Raw genomic sequence first — 21899 nt, 5'->3', positions numbered from 1 at the left:
TCTGTCTCTTTCTATCACTATATCTGGTAAACTTCTCTATTTCCAAATCTGTCCCCCTCCCTATACTTCCTCCTCTCTTTCTCAGACTCCACTCCCCTCCCGCCCCCCTCCCGCGACCCTCAATCGTCATCGTCTCTTCATCAGGTCAGTTGACGAAATTGTTCCCGGTTCGATGGCGAGAGCGTTTCTCTCGTCGAGGGCACGGCCCAGAGCACACGCTGACGTGAAGATTGTCTTGCCAGGATTCCTAAGATAGCAGCTTTCGTTTGGGTGTTATCCCAATAGATTCCGTGTGTACAGGAGGGTAAAGACACTGGTGGCATAAAATGTGGACCACATTGCCAATCTCATATAGTGTCTACGTGTCTACCGTGTTTCACAGTGATATCGGTTACTGCACTTCCCTTTTTCCTGCAAAGCATGAAGCATCTTCCATCTATTGCAACTGATTGACAAATTGCCCTACATCGACGTAAATAAGCACTGAATTGATCAGTGTTTTAGTAGTAGCCATCTTGTACTCGGTGGTCTAGTGGAGATGACGCCTGTTCGGTGATCAGGAGGTCGTGGGTTCGAATCCTGCTCGAGTATGTACGCCCATGATTTTTTATCATGGCTACTACTAAAACACTGATCAATTCAGTGCTTATTTACGTCGATGTAGGGCAATTTGTCAATCAGTTGCAATGAAAACATCTCGACGGAAGAACTTCATAAATTTGAATAATCTTCCATCTAGTTTATCATAGACCTCTTCCACTACATTGACCAGTACAAGAGTGTAGCATGATTACTAGTACATGCCATTGAATGTTGTTACGGCCTACCATATCTATTGGATGGACTAACTTCTTTCAGATTCTGTTAGCTATCAAGATACGATGTGTACCACCTGTCAACGATGGTTGGAATAAAAGGCCTCTTTGTTTGTAGTTATCCCACCCTATTCCAACGTCGTATCGCTATTCACCAAGTAAGACTAACTTCGCCTGCTCAAAGAAAAAAAAAAAGATCCACAAATCCGTCGATGGTCAAGTGATGGTATTGTCGATTAGGTCCTACTTAGAATCTTAAAACACACATACACACACGCGCGCACACACACCCACATACAGGAAAAAAACCCACAAAACAAAACAGACAATGATATCAAGCAACAAAATTTATCTATCAGCGCACATTAACAATGAGGAGAACATTGATTGATTCACCGTAATACTCGGTTGAAAGGTTTGTTTAAATCAAAGTTTCGTAAAGCCTCAATATCATCGACCAAAAACAAAGAACGTTGACAGAAATAGGCCTACATACTACGTAATGAAATGACAGTTCTAATCATCTAGTCTTATATCTTTTTCTTTTTTTTTAATAAGGGGGGGGGGTGTCTGCCTCCTGCGGCGACGCTGTATATCGACAAGGATTATATTGAATCACACCATAATGTAACTCAAAAAATATCCATTCCAATAATTACATCGAGATTGATACGACCAAGATACGCTGACTCAAAAGCAGAAAATATACCTGTCCTATAGCTGCCCAAGCATGAAATTGGTACCAGTAGGTTTTGTTCCCGAAATTCACTTTTTTACTGAATATTATCTGAGGAACCTCAATTTAGTGGTCGTGAGAACTCCTCTAAAAACGCATCATGTGTTAGTTTTTTCCCTAACCTCCGCTCTCCACTTCGAATTGCTCTCCTAAAACTTCATGAACACCAGTGGAGTGCTTTAATAGTGTTGTATTTAGTGACAAACACACAACACATACACACACCCACAGGTGATGATGGTGCGTAGCATTAGTCAGCGCGCCTGCAAAGTTTAACAATCTTCCCTGTCACCGAGAAAGAAAAGCGAAAAGGAGCAAGGGATAGGGGCAAAGAAAAATATAAAAGGTAAAAATGGTCGCGAAAAGGTTAGACAAATACAGGAATGGAGGGCGCGGTTCAACGCAGTTGAAATATCAAGGATCTCTCTCCCCTCTTTCTTACTTGTTCTTCTGTTTATCGCTCGTTAGGTAAGGGATTTCTTTAACGCGATCATAGACAGTAATATCCTGTGTTCAGATGTCTGAGCATGATATGTTGTGTTCTGCAGCACCAAGTTGAATGCTTCTTGCACTTTTACAGAAGATCTTCGCGTTTAGCGGAAGAAGCGTTTGAAAAAAAAAGAAGGTTGCGGAACTCTTTATTTCGCCTATGAATGCCATATCCTTCTTATATACCCGATATAGTACTAGTATTTGACCGGTGTGACAACCGCCTAAAACGGTGGGATCTGTGACGTTTGCTGCTTTCTCTGAGAGATAAGACATCAAATTCCCCCGCCCCATATTCCGGGCGGTTGCACTGTCTATCAGAAAAGGGTAATAATTGACACCTGTCTGTCATCTATCGATGGCGTATTTTGCTATCGTTAAAGTACGTGACGCAGAGCAGGGCATTACATGACAAGATATGGCGTGTGTATAATACGTGCGATGTCACCCAAGATCCATTTTCACTGAGTGAAACGTGTTACTAGAAATGCTACATCGAAGGAAATAGAATTCCGACGCTTGTCTCAATTTTGTTAAATCTAACAAGATTATTGCTGTTAAAATATCATCGTATTAAGGTGACGAATCATTAAGCCTATAATAAGGAGTAGCTTGTTTTCGGATCACGCACATAAAGATACACGTACGGGACTACGTTATTTGCCTCAGTGTGGAAGGTCGCCGCTTTTTTGCAAGTAAAACAATATTTTCGGCAGATCTGTCGTTACATTGTGAGAAGATGGGAAGAATAATGATACAGTTCGTCCTCAAAAGTCAAACAAATTGTATACAAATCCGTGTCTTCAATTATTGCTCCTGCATTTTTTTTTTCAGCGATCCGGCATTTAGAGGCCAAAATGGGATAAAGCGCTCGAACGCCTGTCAACTGAATTGTCATTCGTGCTGGGGATGGGCGCCGGAGAAAATGAGGATGGATCTAATGGTATTATTCAGTCCCACTCGCAGATAAATGTTTGTGAAATGCTTCGATATCAATTTTGATTAGCAAGGGAGATGAGTATTCTTGACGAGGAAAAAAAATAGAAAAGAAGAAGAAGGAAGAGGAGGAGGAGGAGGAGTTGGTAAGCAAAGCTCAATGATGTTATTTTGCTGGGCATCGGCCAACGATCCTGACGGGGCCAGCCGGCACAGACGCGCAGCTGGGCGCAGGTAGCCCCGATCTAGTCTTCTCTTGCAAACCCCCTTTTTTGCCGTTTTCTGTACTCCGCCCATTCTTGCTTCAAGATAAAAAGATTGTTATAGCGTAATTATAGTTAACGATATTCAGCAGGTCGTACAGACGATGAGATCCTGTAGCCAGAGTCTTTAATCATTTATCTTCGAAACCCATTCACGATAGCTACTTCAAAATACCAATGAAATTATATGACCCACTCTAGTTACTGGTAGTAATTACAGGGTTAAAGACCAACTGTACACTAATTCTGCTCTCACTACGAATTTTGGTCTATATTTGCAGTCGGACGGTATCAAAACAAACCCCATCCATGACATACTAGTACTGTATGTGGATCTAAATCTCCAAATTATTGTCAAATGATGTTTCACGTGGTACTTGATATTACTACTACTGCTGCTTATACCTACTACTACTAATGATGGTGATAGTATAATAATAATAGTAGTAATAATAATAATACTGATAATGATAATAATAATAATAATAATAATTATTATTATTATTATCATACATTACATTTGTATCGCGCTGAATATAATATTTCTAAGCTCAAGGGGTAAAAGACGAAAGGAAAGGAAAGGTTTAAAAAATATGAGGGATAATAAACATGTCAAAAATACAAATTACGTGTACGTAAAGAAGAATAAGATGATATACATCAGTGTGTGTCAGTAAGTGGGCTCATAATGTAATTAGGTTTTTTACGCTCAGAACATTGACTTGGGGGAGGTAATCAATTAATCATATATGATACCATATAGAGCTCGGTTATATCTTTATGTCTGTTCAAACTGGGAAGTTTTTTGTTTGTTTTTTAAAGACCGACTTTGAGCGAGTTAAAGGAGACCTCCGGACGATTTTCCAAATTTTGCATTTGAACAACTATAAATTAGTTATACTGAGGACAGAGTTTCAGAATTTGTGATAATTGGGATGAAGAATAAGAACATTTTCAAAATTTAGAACAAATTGCAATGAACAAGGATGATGACATGGCAGAGTCACCATAAGAATGAGTTGGGGATCAAGGAAGCAGAACAAAAGAAGAAGGCATGCATAGATTATACACAGGTGAACTCGCAAACAAGCGGTATTTTACACTGCTACATTTCTGAAATATGTGAACCTCCTATGTCATCATCCTTGTTCAGTGTAATTTGTGTCAGGTTTTTCAAAGTAATTTTTCTCTGCTCAAGAACCACAATAAATTCCACAAATCTATGGATGGAGTTGTCGATTTATGTACTACATGATGTGAAATTATGAAAATCGTCTCGACTGTCCCTTTAATGTAATACTACAGAGCTATGGATTTTATCCAGTGCTATACATGCGCAAAGACGTAATGCGTGTTGTCCGAACTGTGGGCACCATTTCATGAAAGTTGTCAGCCCTAACAAGTAGTCAGTCTCTGACATTTACTATAGTAACAGTCAGTGACCAGAGCTTCTCAGCCAATCAAAACCAAGGATTTTGCTGAAATTGTCAGACTTTTCCAGCTGATAACTTTAATGAAATGATGCCCGGATGTTAGAAAGGGTAAAAAAACTGGGCAGACTATCAGAAGATGAAGATAGGTGGTCAGAAAAGCTGCAGACGATGCATGATGCAAAAATCTTCGACTTGACGGTACTGGGTTTAGTGACAATCGGAGGAACATCAAGCAATCAGTGCTGACGCATTATCAGAGATTTGTATCTTTTAAAGAGAATAAGACATCTTATATCAGTTGAAACGGCTACTACATTCTATAAATCCATCATTCAAAGTAACTTTGACTATTGTGATGTTATATGGTCAAATGCTAATCAAAGTTATATTCAGCGTCTTCAAATTCTTCAGAATCGTTCTCTAAGAGCAGTGTTGCAGGTGAATTCGAGACACCCAACTAATTTGTTATACTCACAAAATTAATGTTGACACACTTGAGATGAGAAGAAAAAAACATATGTTGTGCACAATGTATAAAGTCGCTTATAATTTAACCCCTAAATATATAAGTGAAATGTTTGAGTTGAAAATTTTTGATTATGATTTAAGGAATACAACGCTGATATTCAAGTTACCATATATCAAAACCTGCTTTAGGCAAAGGAGTTTTAGTTATCAAGGTCCAAAATTATGGAATACATTGCCAACATGCGTAAAACAGCAAACAATTTTTAGCGGTTATAGACGGAGTTTGAATTTGTATCTGACACCACAGTGATATTGTACCCATTCGCCATCTTTTTCTTTTTCTTTTTCTTTTTTTTTCAAGTAAACGAAGCATGTATTCATCTTTTTTTATGTAAATATTTTTTTTTCTACTTTTGTTCTGATTTGTTTCATCTAATTGTATTTTGTATATATGTTTCATGTACATGTGTATATGTTTTTAAAAAAAAGTATGCCATTTTTACCTCATGATGCACGGACATGAGGAAGAACAGCCGTCTGGCTGAATCATGTGCCGTGTTGAAATAAATAAATGAAATGAAATGAAATGAGATGAATATTGGAAGGAAGATGATGAACGGGAATAAAAAATATCACGCGAAAAAGTCTGCGATAGATCACCGCGTCAGCGATGACGATGACGACGATTATGGTAATGCTTTTTGACGTCGCAGTCGTCTCGTGGTGTTGCATCATCGTCGAATTCGTGTCAAACTTTGCGGGCGATGAATAATGGGCACAAAAACACGTGTTCTGTGTGTGTAAGCGTTTAGGGAAAATAGAGAGGGAAGAGAAAGACACTGGCAGTGATGAAATGAAAATAACATTGATGATGGCAACCGGATGGCAACTATTGTTAGTTTCATAAACGGCCCATGCTGGAGCATGACAAATAATAATAGATAACAGAATATGTGTGTGTGTGTGTGTGTGTGTGTGTGTGTGTGTGTGTGTGTTTGTTTGTTTGTGTATGTCTATGTTTGTGTGTGTGTGTGTGTGTGTGTGTGTGTGTGTGTGTGTGTGTGATGAATGGAAGTTTGTGTGTTTGGATGTCAGCCCATGATTCGATCAAAAGAGACATGAAGAGAAGACCAGTGAATGTGGCATAGTCTTGATAATTCGGGCGCTGTAGACCGTTAATGGGGTTAGGGATGGTGAGGGGGTGAATTCCAGTTGAAGGTACGTGATTTAGACGTCACTGGTTTTCTGTACACAATGAAGACTATTGTACATGCAAAGTTTCTCCTAATTGATTTGCCTACGTACACATAAACACACACGAGCACACACACACACACACAAGGATACGGATATTGTGCCAACAGGTACCATTCAGCTGAAATTTTAAAACAGTGCAAACACGGTTACTTCCACCCATCTAATAATTCCCTGATTTCTGCGACGCATTTTCTTTGTCGCGACGTCCTATTAGACGACTGGCGCAACATTTACCCACGACACCTACGTTCTTGTTTATGCGTTGGAACACCCCTTTCTATTTGTCTAGCCACCAAAAATCAATCAAATGCGTGCGGTCTGGCGAACGTAGGCTAGACGCGCAGCTGAGCGCTCGCAGCGATACACCGGCCAAAACCAGCTCGTTACGCAGCGTGTAGTAAGCGGGGTTGTCACGGCGGAACGACCGATGTTTCATTTGACGTGTTTACAGAAACAATTTGGATAAGGGTGTTGATCGAATCTAGAAATTCACACCTATAGCGCCGTCGTTACTCCGTTTGATTGATCTTTTGCGTCGCGCGGCGCGCGCTACAGGGTGCACGAGTAAACATTCCCGGGTGTGTTTATTTTTGTCGGGTATCGTTGTGAAGTCCAAAGGGGTCCCGATATGTTTTTTAACCAGGATCACAACGCCCCTCTTCTGTTCTGTCTGACCACTTTCTCGGATATCTACTGCAGATGTTAACAAAGAGGAAAGTGTTACATAAGAGCGAGGACAATGTGTAGAGTGTTTCTACTTGGGGATAATTAGAAATATAAGTGAGTTTTTGTCTCGAGAGCCGAATGTCAAGAGACGTACAGAAATCGACTGGCCGAATAGAAGTGAGTGATTCTCGAACATACTGTGGTATGGGTCTACGTATACCAAGCTGTCATCAGCCACCGAAAATACCAACAAAAATACACGCCCAATAACAACACCACGCCTCGAATGGTTATTTTATTCGCACATTACCAATAATGATGGCTACGTTATGACACGGTAAGAGTTCTTGTCAATCCCGCGAATTTTCATTGGCAGTTGGATTAGTATGGACCAGAAAACTGCAAACATTTCCACGAATCGTACGTCGCTTTGGGAGTAGACTTTCACAGTTCTGAATATTGATAACTATTCTTCCTCATTTTATTTTAATATATAGTTGATTCATTGCAGTTTTTTTATGTTTTTGGCACCTATAGTTGGATGAGGATGCTGGCTATAGTAATTAGATTCATGCGGCACAAGATCCCTGTCGCAGTCCCTCCCCCCCCCCCCCATCTTTCTCGCTCTTTTTTTTTTGTGACACCCTGTAAGCTATGAGGTGGGGGAGTGACACCCACACCTAGACATACACACTGCATGCTGGGACGACGGGTTCGGGTGTCCAGCTCTTTCACTGCCCGCCGGCCATTCTCGCTGTTTCACGCCGGTCGGTTCGGAGCGACTCTGACAACTATTCTTATCACACACGCACACGCACACACACACCCTCTCACACCACCTCACCTACATGCACAGATGCAAACACACTCAAATACATACACATAAACACACACACAAAGCCTCATCCTTCTTATTTGTTATCAATCTTCTTCAATTTACATTCTTCCAAGCTTCTCCCCTTCTTCCTCCTCCTCCTCTTCCCTTTCTCTGTTCTCTGTTTTCAGTTCCCATATCACTGACATCATTTTCACACACACACACACACACTTACACACAAACATACCATCATACACCATCACACACAGACACACACACACTCACACAAAGCCTCATCCTTCTTGTTTGCTATCAATCTTCTTCAATTTACAGACATACCTCCTCCTCCACCTCTCCTATGTCTTTAGGTTCAATTTCCATACTCATCACACCATTCTTTCTCTCTCTCTCTCTCTCTCTCTCTATCACACACACACACCATCACACACACACACACACTTGCACACAAACACACCATCACACACACACACCATCACACACACACACATATACTTGCACACAAACACACCATCACACACTTGCACACAAACACACCATCACACACACACACACACACACTTGCACGCACACACACCATCACACACACACACCATCACACACACACACACTTGCACACAAACACACCATCACACACACACACACAAACACACCATCACACACACACACACACACACTTGCACACAAACACACCATCACACACACACACGCATACATTTTGTTCTCCTTCCCGCACGCCTCATTTTTCCTCTCAATGACCAAGACAGTCAACTCTCCGTCATTTTGTCAGTCCTTCTGTCAGTCTCTCCACCTTTACATCTATTTCTATTTCAATCTCTCTCTCCCTTCCTCATGCCCCTTTTGATAAGAACTGACTTACGTTTACAATTTTGTTTTTTAGCCATTAGTTGATTTCGTGAAGGAGTCTGTATGCTATGGTATGGTTAACTATAATATCGCCATCATCCTGTGCCGCTATCGTTTTACTTTAGAGCCTTAGTCGTATTTAAGAATGCATTTCCTTCCTTTTTTTGTCTCCGTTTCTCAAAAGTCAAGTATTCTTAATCCAGCCGCATCTAGTATTATATGTTCATGATTGCTGAGAGTAACAGACGTACCGTGCAGTAACCAGAAAGTGTCACGAAGTAACAGTGGTCGGTAATGTTGTAAGCACAAGAGCACCAATCAGGGTTCTGCCAAATTTTGTCACCATCATCACATCATGCGCCTCCTCTTCTGCAACGCCAAGGTCATTAACCAATTCACTTCCACTCATGATGGAGACGATGATGATGATGATAGGCGTGGAGATGATGGATTAAAAAAAGTTATCATTGCCGATTGTATTTTCATTAACATTTTAATTGCCATCATCGTCTCGAAGAGTGCCAAAAAAGCGGCAGCATTAAAAGCAGCAATTTTTATGTTTTCCTTTTTTATTTACCCGTAGCTTTCATTGGAAGTGGTATCAAACTGTTGAGAAAACCTCCTTGACCTGACTTTATGCTGTGTTTACCACTATAGGTCAACAGTGTTTATTATCCGTGAAGAATATGCTTATTAGAAGTTAACTAGCCTAAAGCTGAGAACATAATTAAAGAATAAAGTGAAAATACATTTGATTTTATACATGAATCTTCATAATAGGCAAGAAGAGAATCTACCATAAGCATGGATAAGGGCAGAAGGTGGGTTTATGTGTTTCTCGATCACGGCTGAACACAAAATGATCACATCATTGTGGTGACCTCATTCGGAAAAAAAAAATACTGAGTTGTCTATACAACATGCGATAATCATACTCGATAGGTCTGCACAGATCCTTCTCAGTTGGCCCGTAGTGTTACCGATTCGGTTATTGTGAAGACTGCTATTGATAACAAGGAGGGTCGCTTCATCTCAAGCAATCTCTTTGAGCCTGATCATTTTGGCAAGGAGGTGGTGACGAGAGGAGGAGGGGAGAAAAAAAAAGAGGGGCAAGGGGAGGAGGAGGAGGTTGGCACATTGTGGAGCGGGCCATATGGCGTACTAGTTCGACAGAGGGGGCTCCAGTCTCGAGAAATGACAGGCCGCGGCGTATATACCAATGCAAGCTCAATAGCCGCGAGCGCTTGCGGGGGTCGGTATCAACTCAAGAGAGTGGGGAGGAAGCAGGCAGTCGGGGCCCTATCCGCGCGCTGCCCCGATGCCGTAACCCAACTCCGGCACCGGTTTGCAACGTCAATATTATGTGAGTGCGTCTGTGTCAGGTGGACTGCGTTATTGCTTGCCGCGGACATGGATGCTCGTCATAATGTCGCTGATCGGGCCATGATCTCTCGAAGCGTCGGAGCAGCGACGGCGCTCTCATCTCCCCGTAGACGGAGAGGGCAGCGGCTAGAGGGAGATGGGCGGGGGGGGGGGGGGGAGGAGGGAGAGAGATGGGCAGACAGATAGAGCGATGCCAGATAGAGAAGTCAACAGGAGAATCGTTAAATAAAGAAGGGGAGGAGGGGGAGACGGGAGAGAGTACAGGCTTTCGAAGTTTCTTGTCGCGAAAGCGTACGAACAGCGTCAACATCAGACTCGGGTACATCGTAGTCTCTTTCCATTCGTCAGTCGAATTATACGAATCTAGGTTTCACTACTCTAGAAGAACATTCACATTTATTTGTGCTAAAATGCGAATACTGATAGTTGTTAACTACGGACGGAAGAAGAAAATCCTAGTATAGAATAGTAATCAAGGGATGAAATTGCACTAAAATGTCTTCCACTTGCCATATATGGTCTTTATGATGTCGGTCGTCGCTTGGTGCTCCACATGATATGCAGTCAACGAGTTGAATCACCAAGTAGTCCCATTGATATGGAAATATTCGTCAGTTTTCAAGAAACAAAACAACACACACACACACACACACACACACACACACACACACACACACACAAATGACGCCATTTATGTACAAAAGTCCCAGACATCGATCTACACACATCCTCGCCTATGAATCTGATATCGCGCATGCACACGTGCGTATTACACGCGCGCACACATAGGCCTACATTGCACAAATTAAGGGATGTGCTAAACTGCAGAAATTTTCTGATAAAACTTGAATTGTAAGTAGAGACGCGGGGGAAATGGTGTGTGATAAAACGTGTTCAAAATGTCTAAATTTGTAATTGATAACTTTATTGCTTTTTTTTTAAAGAAATGCAGTTACTCCTGCTGTCGAGTTTCCACGTCTATCTCTCTCTAGCTGGTTTGGTAATGCGCTGCTTTTGTGTAGTCGCGCCTTTGTGTGTGTGTGTGTGTTATAATTCCACTTTTTTTTTCCTTGATAACATTTACACCAACGTCAACATCTTTTCTTTGTTACCCTGTTTGAGAACAAGGTCTATTTGCTATAGTCTCGGCTCCAGGAAATCCCTGCGTCCAACTCTAAAAGCCAAAAAGCAACAACAAAACAAACAAACAAACAAAAGCAAAACAAAACAAAACAAGACATAGCAGAACAAAACAAAACAACAATAACATGAGAGACAGCAACAAACCCTGGCAGCTAAAGGCCCTGAAATGAATAACCTGCTGTACTCGAGAAGCTTAAAGGGATTGTATAGTATATGGTGGAGATGAGAATTGGGCTTTTGACTTTTTGTGAGATACCACTCATGAAATAGTACAGAGCATACCATTTTAAGAGGAATTCAAAGTTTACAAGATGAAAATCGGTTTGAGAATCACTGAGACATTGAAAAACGAAGTAAAACAAAGCGATCCTAATAAAAGGTGGGTCCCGCTTTTTATTAGGAATGCTCTTTTTTGGATATCTCAGCTATTTCAAAACCAATTTTCGTCAAATAAATGTTGAATTCCTTTTTTATGCTCTTTCACATTTCATAAGGGGTTTTTCATTATTTCACTAAGAAATGTTAGAAACCTGAAATTAGGTCTCAACCAAAGCTATACGATCCCTTTAAACCGCATTTTGAAAGTCGGTCATCCCGCACCCTATAGTTGCGATCTTCCTGGAAACCCTGGGTGTACAGCTGACTAGACTATCGTGGTCTGGTCGTTTTGCAGATCCCTAAGCTCTGTCCATGTATTTAGCCATGCATCCAGACTCATGAGCATAATTATTATTATGTTATCAATTGCTTTGAAGTAGCAGGTCCTTCAGGTGCTCTCTCACTCAACTTGATCATACCCAGTTGATGCCCTACCTTATACCTGTCTATAACATAATCATATGATTTATATATATTATAATATTATTGTGATGATGATCCAACGAGTCAGATTGAGTTTCGTCATCACGAGCAAACACGTCCCTAAACCTCTCCCCTAAAAGGAAGAAAGAAGGAGCAAGGAATGAACGAACGAACGAATGAATGGAATGAGAGAGATAGACAGATGGAAAAAAAAAGGAGGAAGGCACGAAGAACAAGAGTAGCATTTTGGTGACGTCTTTTTTTTTTCCTGCCATTTTTCCAGGTACACACCTATTGTGCGTCTTCCCCGCCAGTACTGCGTATTGTTTCCTAATTGATGACGTAATTGTGTTGTTATGCAGGTGCTAACGGTGTATACTTAGTAAACATTGTTGTTGTTTTTTCTCTCGCGATTTTTTTCTCTCTGAAACAACACATATCCCGCTGAATTTTCCGAATTTTACAAACAGGTTGGTGTTTGCGGTTTGTTGAGTTATGTTTGACACAGTGTGTTTTGGTCCATTCCTGTGCATCCAAAGGGAGTGTCTTATTTTGTTTTTCTTATACTTTGATTTCTCTTCTCATTCAATTGTTTCTTATTTTGAGCATTCGGGGATGGTACGATAGAGGGAGAGAGAAAGACGAACAGAATGTAGGCAATTGTTGTTTGCATGGTGCCCCTCCTATCCGTCAAACCTTGCATTTTTCTGTAGCAAATTCTTATGGTCACTGATTTCTGAGTGATAGTTTAGATCAGAATGGTAAATTAATGTTTGTTTATTAGTACTTTTTGCAGCTCTCAGCATCTCTAAAATTGTGATCAATATCTTACTTTTACGGCAGTTGAAACACTACTAATATAAATAATGAAATAACAGTCTATAAGTGTTTGTTTTTTAAACACTGCGTTCCATCATAATTATTTTATTTGATGTTTTTAAGCAATCAGTAAATCTGTACCCAGCACAGAAAATGTTGACATTCCATTCATCTACAATTGTCACATGCGAGATGCATTGACAACTCTGGGCTGATATTCGAACGTCGGCATGTGTTTGTATAGTATGATTATTTATGGCATATGAAGGAGCGGTCATTTCAGATCGCACGAAATAAGTAGAATTGGACGAAATAGCCAGTTCGGAGTTAGCTGCACATTGGTACGAATTATCGCTCTTTTTCTCAGTCGGTGAGGGCACTTCACTCTTTTTGAGAGCGACATAATGCATGAACTTTACAATTTATGGGATTCATCAATCCCAGTCAAACAAAGGATGAACAAGCGTAGACCAGATGGCCAGAATGATCCGTCAGTTAACACTTGGGATAACACCCATTTCATTGTTTTGCATTGAATGTATGAACAATCTCTTTCTATTGATATTGCCAAATACATTGTACCACTTTTGCTGTCAGGTGGATGGTGTGTGCTGGCAAGCAGCAAGGATTACATGAATAATCACAGATGCTTATCTCAGTGAATTTAAAAACCAATATGCCTGTTGGTACGTAAGACCTTTTTCTGCTCACGTGCAAAGTGGAACTGCGAACTGGCGTATTAATAAGCCGGGCCAAGGAAAACCAAAATGGGTTGTGGATCATTATTTGGGGGTTTAAGGTGGAAAATAGGAAATGTCAGAGAGCCTTGAAGAGGTGTTTTATTTTAAATAATAGAACAAAAAAGAAAGGTGCGAACATCTCTTTTCTTTCTTTCTTTCTTTCTTTTTTTCTTTCTTTCGTACGGTGGCCCGATGAAGTCATCAGAGGGAATTCCGCGCGTCACCCTGCATGTTTATTTGCCGGCATAATCTTCGTGTCGAAACTCAATCGTTAGACAAATTCCGCGGCTGGATGTCAGTAAGTCCCCCCACAGTCATCGTGTGCTCCGATCTTGGGCGGACTGAACACCTCCTCTTCCACATGACCATGAGTTTCACCGCGGTCAGAGATGAAGGAGGAGGGGAGTGAATACAGAAAAAAAAAATATGAGGAGGGAAAAAACATAACGAAGTCGATCATGGCGGATTTTCCTCCGAAATCTCCCGAACGCGATGATCCTCCCTATCTACGTCGCATTGACACCCGGGGCTTAGCGAGTTAATCGCAGATTCCCGCCTCCGTCTAATGCCAGTATAAACTATTGTGCTCCCCCCGATTACACCCCCGTGCATCTCCCTTCATTCCACGAGCGTGATAGGCAAGAAGGCATCCCGGTTTGTTTTACGGAGGCCACACTCCAGCCCTTCCTCCTCCTTCTCCTCCTCCTCCTTCTTTCTCTCTCCCCCCCCCCCCCCCCCCCCCCCTCCCGCCTCCATCTTGCCTCTTTACATTTTCCGTCGCACGTCAGTCTTCTTTTTCACTTTCTTTATTCCGCGGTTGGCGCGATTAGTTTTTTCTCCTAAGAGTTTTCTCTGCTCGTTCTTTGCCAAAGCACAGGGAGCTCCTCCGTTTGTTTTGGGAAGCTTATCCCGTTTTAATTCTGGTATGGGCAGATGATATTCCGCCTAAGCTGTTTATATAGCGGGATAAATGAAGTGTCTATTCATTGTCAATCAAATCGTGAAATTCTATCCCCATGGCGTAGACGAGCAATATCCAGAGAGAGATCTCTCTCCAAGGCAGTCTTCTTCTTTGTCATCTGAAATCAGATTTTTTTTTTTTTTTTGGTCACCCTTTTTGTTCATATTCAATATTTACGATAGAGCAACAGCGACATTCGTAATGCTGGAGCCGTCGTTATTTTGATGTGAGATATTTCCAAAGACACAAAAACAACAACAAAAATGCACGTATATCACAGAATGAAAACGTATCATTATTATTTACATATTTCTGAATATAACTGCAGTAATGTTTAATAAACATTTTAGCAGTACGTGGGCGATGTAACGTGCTGATTGAAAAATATAGCCACTTACCTTATCTATATAAACTACACATTTCTGTAAAATGCCATTGGGCGAAGGGCTTGGCAATATTCTACTTTAATATGAAATAGCATTCACACAATCCCTCAGTGTGATATTTTAGTGATGAAAAATACACCAGATGTTTTTTTTTTCATAATTTGTTACATTTTTTTTTTCATCTCCTTTCGGTTTCCCACATACAGACAACTTTTGCTCACGTAAATGATTATGCATTATGAATGTCGCGGGGTTGCTTAAAGACACAGTGAAGGAATACCCTGAATGTCATGAGTGATTACTCATAATTGGATCTTATCATTATGCATCCATGCAGCAGCGGAATATTATCCCAGATTGGGTGAAGTAATCATAAAATCCCCATGTTCAAAAATCCTTTACTTAATGGATACACTATGGTATTCTTTAAAAGACTTTTCACTTTGGTCTGTCGTCTATTGTTTTGATCGTTTAATGTTTTTATGGTATACTTGCATTTTGCATATTTTGCTTGTGTTGTATTTCTATAATTTTTCTTTCTTTTTCCCTGCGCAAATTAATATACACCTGTTCATTTTGATTGCCGAATAGAAGATACTCGCTCAGACTTTGTTTTAAAGAAAGAAAATCGTGTTTCTCATGCTTCTGGTGTCAACACAGGAACATGTATAAGTGAAAGGAACAGCATGGAAAAGAAAGACGTTAAAGTGTCTTTAAACCGTGGAGCAGGAGTTGAGGGTATCACGAACGAGCCAACCTGGGCCCCGTATCATGCGTGGATGCCCGGTGGCTGTTTTGTCGCGCGATTTTTGTTTCTCTTTCGCTTTTACCTCGACTTGTTCACCTGGAGGTGCCGGGGTTTTTTATTTCAGCTGAGCAGGGGATGATTTCTCCTCCTCCTTCTCCTGCTCCTCCTCCACCCATACCCAACCCCCTGTCCTCCCCCTTTCGTCGTTTTTTCCCCATTCTTTTTTTAATCCTTTTACTTGTCCTTCGTTCTGTTCTTTTCAATTTTTATGTTTTCTTCTGTTGTCTTTCGTATTCAAATCATCTTCATCCTAGCACTATTCTTTCTTTTTTTCTGTTCTCTTCGTGGATGTCTTTCTTTTTTTCGTTTTTTCCTCCCTCTTTTTCCATTTTCCTCCTTTTCTACCTTCATCTAGAGCAGTTTACACCCACAGAAGTGAGCGGGAGACTAGAAAACAGAAGGATTCAGGGAGTACGGGAGGAGGGGGATATGGGGGGGGGGGGGGGGTGACAGGTAGGCCCGCGGGCCTAGGGACAGATTGCTACCGCACATGCAAAATGAGGCACATACGCACACACCCGCTCACACACACAACACATCATCACACAGACATACACACACACACCCACGCACACACGGATGTGCGCTGTCACGTCTTCCCTCCCCCACCCCAACATACGCACACTCAAATACATACACAAACACACACACAAACATAAACACACCCACACTCACGCACACGCATACGCAAACGTTTCAATCGCACTGCCCGAAAACATGGACGTAAAAATATGCGCGTTCAAGTTCTCGGCGGCGGACAAAGCACCCCCGAGCCGAAACTGTTCGCTAACACACCCTCTCCCTTTAATGTTCCCCTTTAAGCAACACTTCTCTACACAACATACCCGTTGAAAAACGAGGCATAATAAAACTAAAAGCGAAAGCCGCACATGCACAGAACTCCGAGATTCCTTTCACTCCCCCTTTTTTATCGTACTACTCTTCAAAAGCCATCCAGAAACCAAGAGAAAACAACACCTTCCCTCTCCTGTTCTTGCATCTCCCTGCTTTTTTTTTCACTCTTTTTTTTTTCTGCCCTCGCTTTTTTCATGTGTCCCCCACACTTTGGTAGATATCATGTGACTCGTTCGGGTGAAAGGAAACTGTTTGGGGTTTTGTATGGTACGTATAATATTTTTTCAAACTCGTCCGTTTTTCCACGCCCCGTTTGTCTCCGCCGGTCGGTGTCCATTTCGCTCCATTCATCTCCGTATTCTGTGGCCTGTTTCTGATACAGGGGGATCTCTAACACAAGGCGGGCAACCATCAGCACCCCTACTCCGCACCTCCACCCTGCTTGTGGGTCTCGTCGTGGGGTTCACGGAGAGTGTTCGTTCTCCCCAATACACCCAGACTCCAGAATGGAATAAAAGCAGGGAAGTGGGAAGAGAATCCAAAGAAGCACGAACGTCAAAGATATCAAGGGGGGAGACAAAATTGCCTAAAAAAAGAAAAGAAAATCTACAAAAAACCCTATTACCTGCCTTTAAAACATGACGCACACTATCAGCATGAAAGGCATAACACGACGGAGAAACTCTCAGAAGTATCATGAAAACATGAACTGCGCAAAGATAATTCAAGCGTTTTTCACAAAAGGTCATTTTCGCATATTACGTATTTGGCAAGATGGAAACAGTGTAACACGGGTTGTTTTATTGAAAATTTAGACTTTGTCATTATGTTCCTGAATGTATGAATTGCTTTCCGTATTTCTTTCTTACTTTTTTTAGAGAAGGTTGGGAGGTGTGATGGGAAAAGGGTGATGGAGTTGGATTTTTTTTTTTTGTTCTTTTTGTTATGGTTGTTATCGTTTGTACGACGGAAACCAAGCACAGGTGTTGTACCCATGCCTCACGCAATGCACGTACGCTATTAATTTACGCGTGCTTTGTTGGCTTTCTTCTTTCATTGGTATACCAGGGAGGTTGGTGGAACACCTCCCTGGTATACCAGGGAAGTACTGGCTCGCCTAGTACCTCCTTGGGTATACTATGTTTGACGCCAGAGCAGTAATAAGTCCACGTTTTCCAACTTCCATTACCAGAGCATTTAGGGGAGTGCCGAGCTCACGTTAAAGGACAAGTCCACCTTCATATACATAAGGATGGAGAGAATACAGCAATATTAGTAGAACACATCAGTGGAAGTTTGAGGAAAATTGGACAATGTGTTCAAAAGTTACAAATATTTTAAGTATCTGAGCACTCACTGCTGGAAGAGAAGACTACTACAGTGTATGATGTCACATGCGTACAACTATATAAGTGAAAATAAAAAGAGAATTTCACAAAACTTTACTTTTTGAATAAAGTGCACATTTCTTCGACTTGCTACTGACGTATGTTAAGGGTAATATCATTCCCCCTGCCTTCTGAAAGAGAGAAGTCGATTGTTCTTTTGTTATGCGAGAAAAATGGAAATATGTTGAATTTTCTTTATTCTTTCTTTATATCGTTGTACTCATGTGACATCACAAGCTATAGTAGTCTTTTCATCCAGCCGTGACTGAGCAGAAACTTCAGAAATTCATAACTTTTTAACGGATTGTCCGATTTTGCTCAAACTCTCACTGATGCGTTCTACTAATATTGCTACATTCACTCAACCCACATGTCTATGAAGGTGAATTTGTCCTTTAAATGCCTTGTGTGCTCGTGCATTGTGTCGACTGCATGAGACGCGATGTTGCAAACCACGCAGAAATTGGAAAATCGATTTTCAAATATCACAACGCATCTTGCTGCAGAGTTTTCCTTCAGACATTTCCAGACGTGAACAAACGGCGATAGGCCTACCAGATAAAATACACTCATCAAAATAAAGGTGAATACCTTGTAGCAGAATGGTGGAAAAGACATTAATTTGACCTTCGTGGTATGAAATCTCAGGGCTCTTTGCTTTGTGTCTGCTATTGCTACGCTCTTTTTGAAACTGTGCCAAACGATATGTTTCAAATGCGCATTAATTGAAGCAAGAAGAGAAATAGATTACAGCATATACAAAATCACGATGGAATTCTTAATTTACAAAATACATGTACAATGTACATTTGAGTTTGAAAATCAAAAATGCAGTGATCATGTGACTGAAAAGAGCACGAACGAAATCGATTCTAACGAAATTAGTAGAATGTCATTTAAATAAACAGCATATATGTCTTCTTGTGCATTGTATATCGTTACGTCGACACCTTCATCCTTGGGTAAAGTGAATCTATTAACGTATCCAGGCAAACTATATTGCACACGAAATATCTCACTTTCACACGTCTGAGAGGGCAACATCACCCACGACATTACCCAACAAAATAATGAACGAGCCATTGTCAAATGCGTGAATACCTTTGTTTAACGTGTTACAAAGACTATAGTCCTCAGAAGTAATACAAAAAGAAAAAGAACAAAACAACAACACCTAATCTAACATAAGAAAACGCCAATCCTGTCCACTCGTTTCGCACTAATTGCCGTCTGGCAAAATGTCGTTCATCCTCTCTCAGACTTCTTGACGATGGTACGGACACTTTCGTCGCCTGTTTATCGCCTCAGTGTTGGCGCAGTGGAAAAATAAAACCTTAAATATTGACTCTTCATCTGCATTTTTTCTGTATCCTCCCGCAGGGTGAACTCTCGTTGGTCGACGAGCCTCGCAGGGTCGTAGTTCAAGCGGTTCACGAACTCTACGACCGCGAGGTGACGACGTCGTGGGAGGAGGGCGTGACCAGGACGTGCACGATTGTCTTCATAGGTAAATGCGTCTAACATATTTATCGATGTGGTGTATTCTATATCGTATTCATACATGTGGCATTCCATATTAACTTGATATATCAACTAGTGCTGTCTGGATGAAATCCTGATTTTCTGATTATCTGGAGCTTCAAAAATCAGAAGTGAAAATGATTGGACTTTTCAAGCCAACCTAAAATCAATCAGATTTCGTCTATTAGAGGCAGTTGTCGTTGGCATGAAATTGTGCAAAATGCCTGCATCTTCATATCTCTTACGGCCTAGTTGCATCCCTGATAAATTCGTTGAACCGTAATTATTAATCTTCATCTGTCCATCTTCTGTTTCAACTCTTTGATTGTGACGTCACAATGTTGCGATTGTGATCCGGTCCATGACCGTGGATTGTGTGGGTCGACTGTTTAAGTTACTGTACGAGATTGCGTACGCTCTTGAATGATGCCAGGAAAACAAAAGCCACGAATCTGTATAGCGTGAGCGAAATAAAACAAAGACTATTTAGGGGATCATGACTGATCGACCCCCAGTAAATTTACTTATCGATCGTTGTTTTGGCTTGCCGAGATTTTCTTTGACTTCCGTCACAATAAACGATCATAATTCTGCGCTGTTCTAGGTGGAGTATGGATGGTACATGTACGAGAGACAGTTATTACATTGTAATAGTGTTTCTAGCCATCTATTCAAGTATTGCATATTCTCAGACAATTAATTTGTAGATACGACGAACTCTTTCCAAAGTTTCACTGCTCTGTGTCCTCAAAGCTTTCGTTTTTGTTCAATCGTTCATGTCGATGTTGAAGCCATAGTCCAACTGTGGTGTTGTCGCCACATTCAGTCACAATTTGTGAGATAATGAGGCATACCAGCGATGCTTAAAGGACAAGTTCACCTTCATAAACATGTGGGCTGAATGAATTAGTAGAACCAGGGAGGTGAGGCTCACCTCCCTGGTAGAACACATCAGTGAGAGTTTGAGGAAAATCGGACAATCTGTTCAAACATTATGCATTTTTGAAGTTTCTGCTCACTCAAGGCTGGATGAGAGGTCTACTATAACTTGTGATGTCACAATGCGTACAACGATATAAAGAAAGAATAAAGAAAATTCAACATATTTTCACTTTTCTAGCATAACAAAAGAACACTTAACTTCTCTCTTTCAGAAGGCAGGGGGAATAATATTACCCTTAACATAATATGTCAGTAACAAGTTGAAGAAATGCGTACTTTATTCAAAAAGTGAAGTTTTGTGAAATTCTCTTTTAATTTTCTTTATGTCGTTACACGCACATGACATCATACACTGTAGTAGTCTTCTCATCCAGCAGTGACTGTGCAGATACTTTAAAAATTCATAACTTTTGAACGGATTGTCTGATTTCCCCCAAACTTTCACTGATGTGTTCTAATAATATTGTTGCATTCAATCAATCCACATGTATATGAAGGTGGACTTGTCCATTTCCCCACCGCACTCCCCCCCCCAAAAAAAAAAAAACACCCCGACAACCAACAAAGAAACACATTAACAAACAAAAAAGCAATTAACCAATGAGGACGTGAGGAACAAACCAAGACGAAACAACAATGCCGAATCTTTTCAGCTGAGAAGAAAGATAACGGTGTGTCAAATCATTTTGCATTTATTTTGAAAGCCATTACACCCCTTTGCAAATAAAGGGGTAGGGTTGGGGAGTGGTGGCTTGTGGAACAGGTATAGGTCAGTCGTATATATCAGAACGTGACAATAATACTATAAGCGTTCCATTTCTGGCCAGAGGAAGCGTTGCGAATGAAAAGAACATCTCACTCTTTCCCCTGAATTGTCAGTAGCAAGGATTGTGAGGGATGGGATCATTTATATACCGATATGACTTCAAGACATAGCACTTCACTCCTTACGAGGTGTCTCGAACCCACACTTAACCCATGCTATCCTAATATAAAAAATCAGGGCCGGAGCAAAGTTGGAACGTACGGTAATGAAAGACAGTTTTCAATAATAATTATTTCCAGTGATATTTCCAACGCCTTCATTTTCAGGTATTATTGTTTTGAAGTTGCTTATTGTGTTTTTTATTCAGTTCTAAATCAGTAGTTAGCTGTCCGTTTTTCGTCATTACTGTAAGGAGTTTTTCTTAACGGTTTTGCGTAGGATGTAAAATGACCGCACATAATCTCCAAGGTACAGTGTATCACGCTATTTGCTCACGTGAGTGCCTTTGTGCGTTTTTGAAACGTCCGCCCTCAACGTCGTATGTGCGAATTTACAAACTGCTGTAGTTCGCAAGCAACGGGAAAACTGCAAAACAAACTACCTTTTCCCCAATTGATCTGT

General features: G+C 41.0%; 1 protein-coding gene across 1 annotated transcript in view; it reads left to right on the top strand.

Annotated features, from left to right (window-relative positions):
- Window positions 1–21899, top strand: part of LOC139716798 (zinc-regulated GTPase metalloprotein activator 1-like) — a 113405-nt gene that overhangs the window by 80799 nt on the left and 10707 nt on the right. Inside the window, exon 12 of the mRNA XM_071628330.1 lies at window positions 19430–19556. Within this exon, the coding sequence (XP_071484431.1) occupies window positions 19430–19556 (127 nt within the window). The remainder of the gene's footprint in view (window positions 1–19429; window positions 19557–21899) is intronic.

This window comes from Diadema antillarum, unplaced genomic scaffold (genome assembly GCF_040938485.1).
Source record: "Diadema antillarum isolate AM-2024a unplaced genomic scaffold, OU_Dant_1.0 scf00000070, whole genome shotgun sequence".
In the NCBI taxonomy this organism is placed as follows: domain Eukaryota; kingdom Metazoa; phylum Echinodermata; class Echinoidea; order Diadematoida; family Diadematidae; genus Diadema; species Diadema antillarum.
The sequence above is the reverse complement of the archived record's forward strand: the minus strand, read 5'-3'. Positions and strand labels throughout refer to the sequence as shown.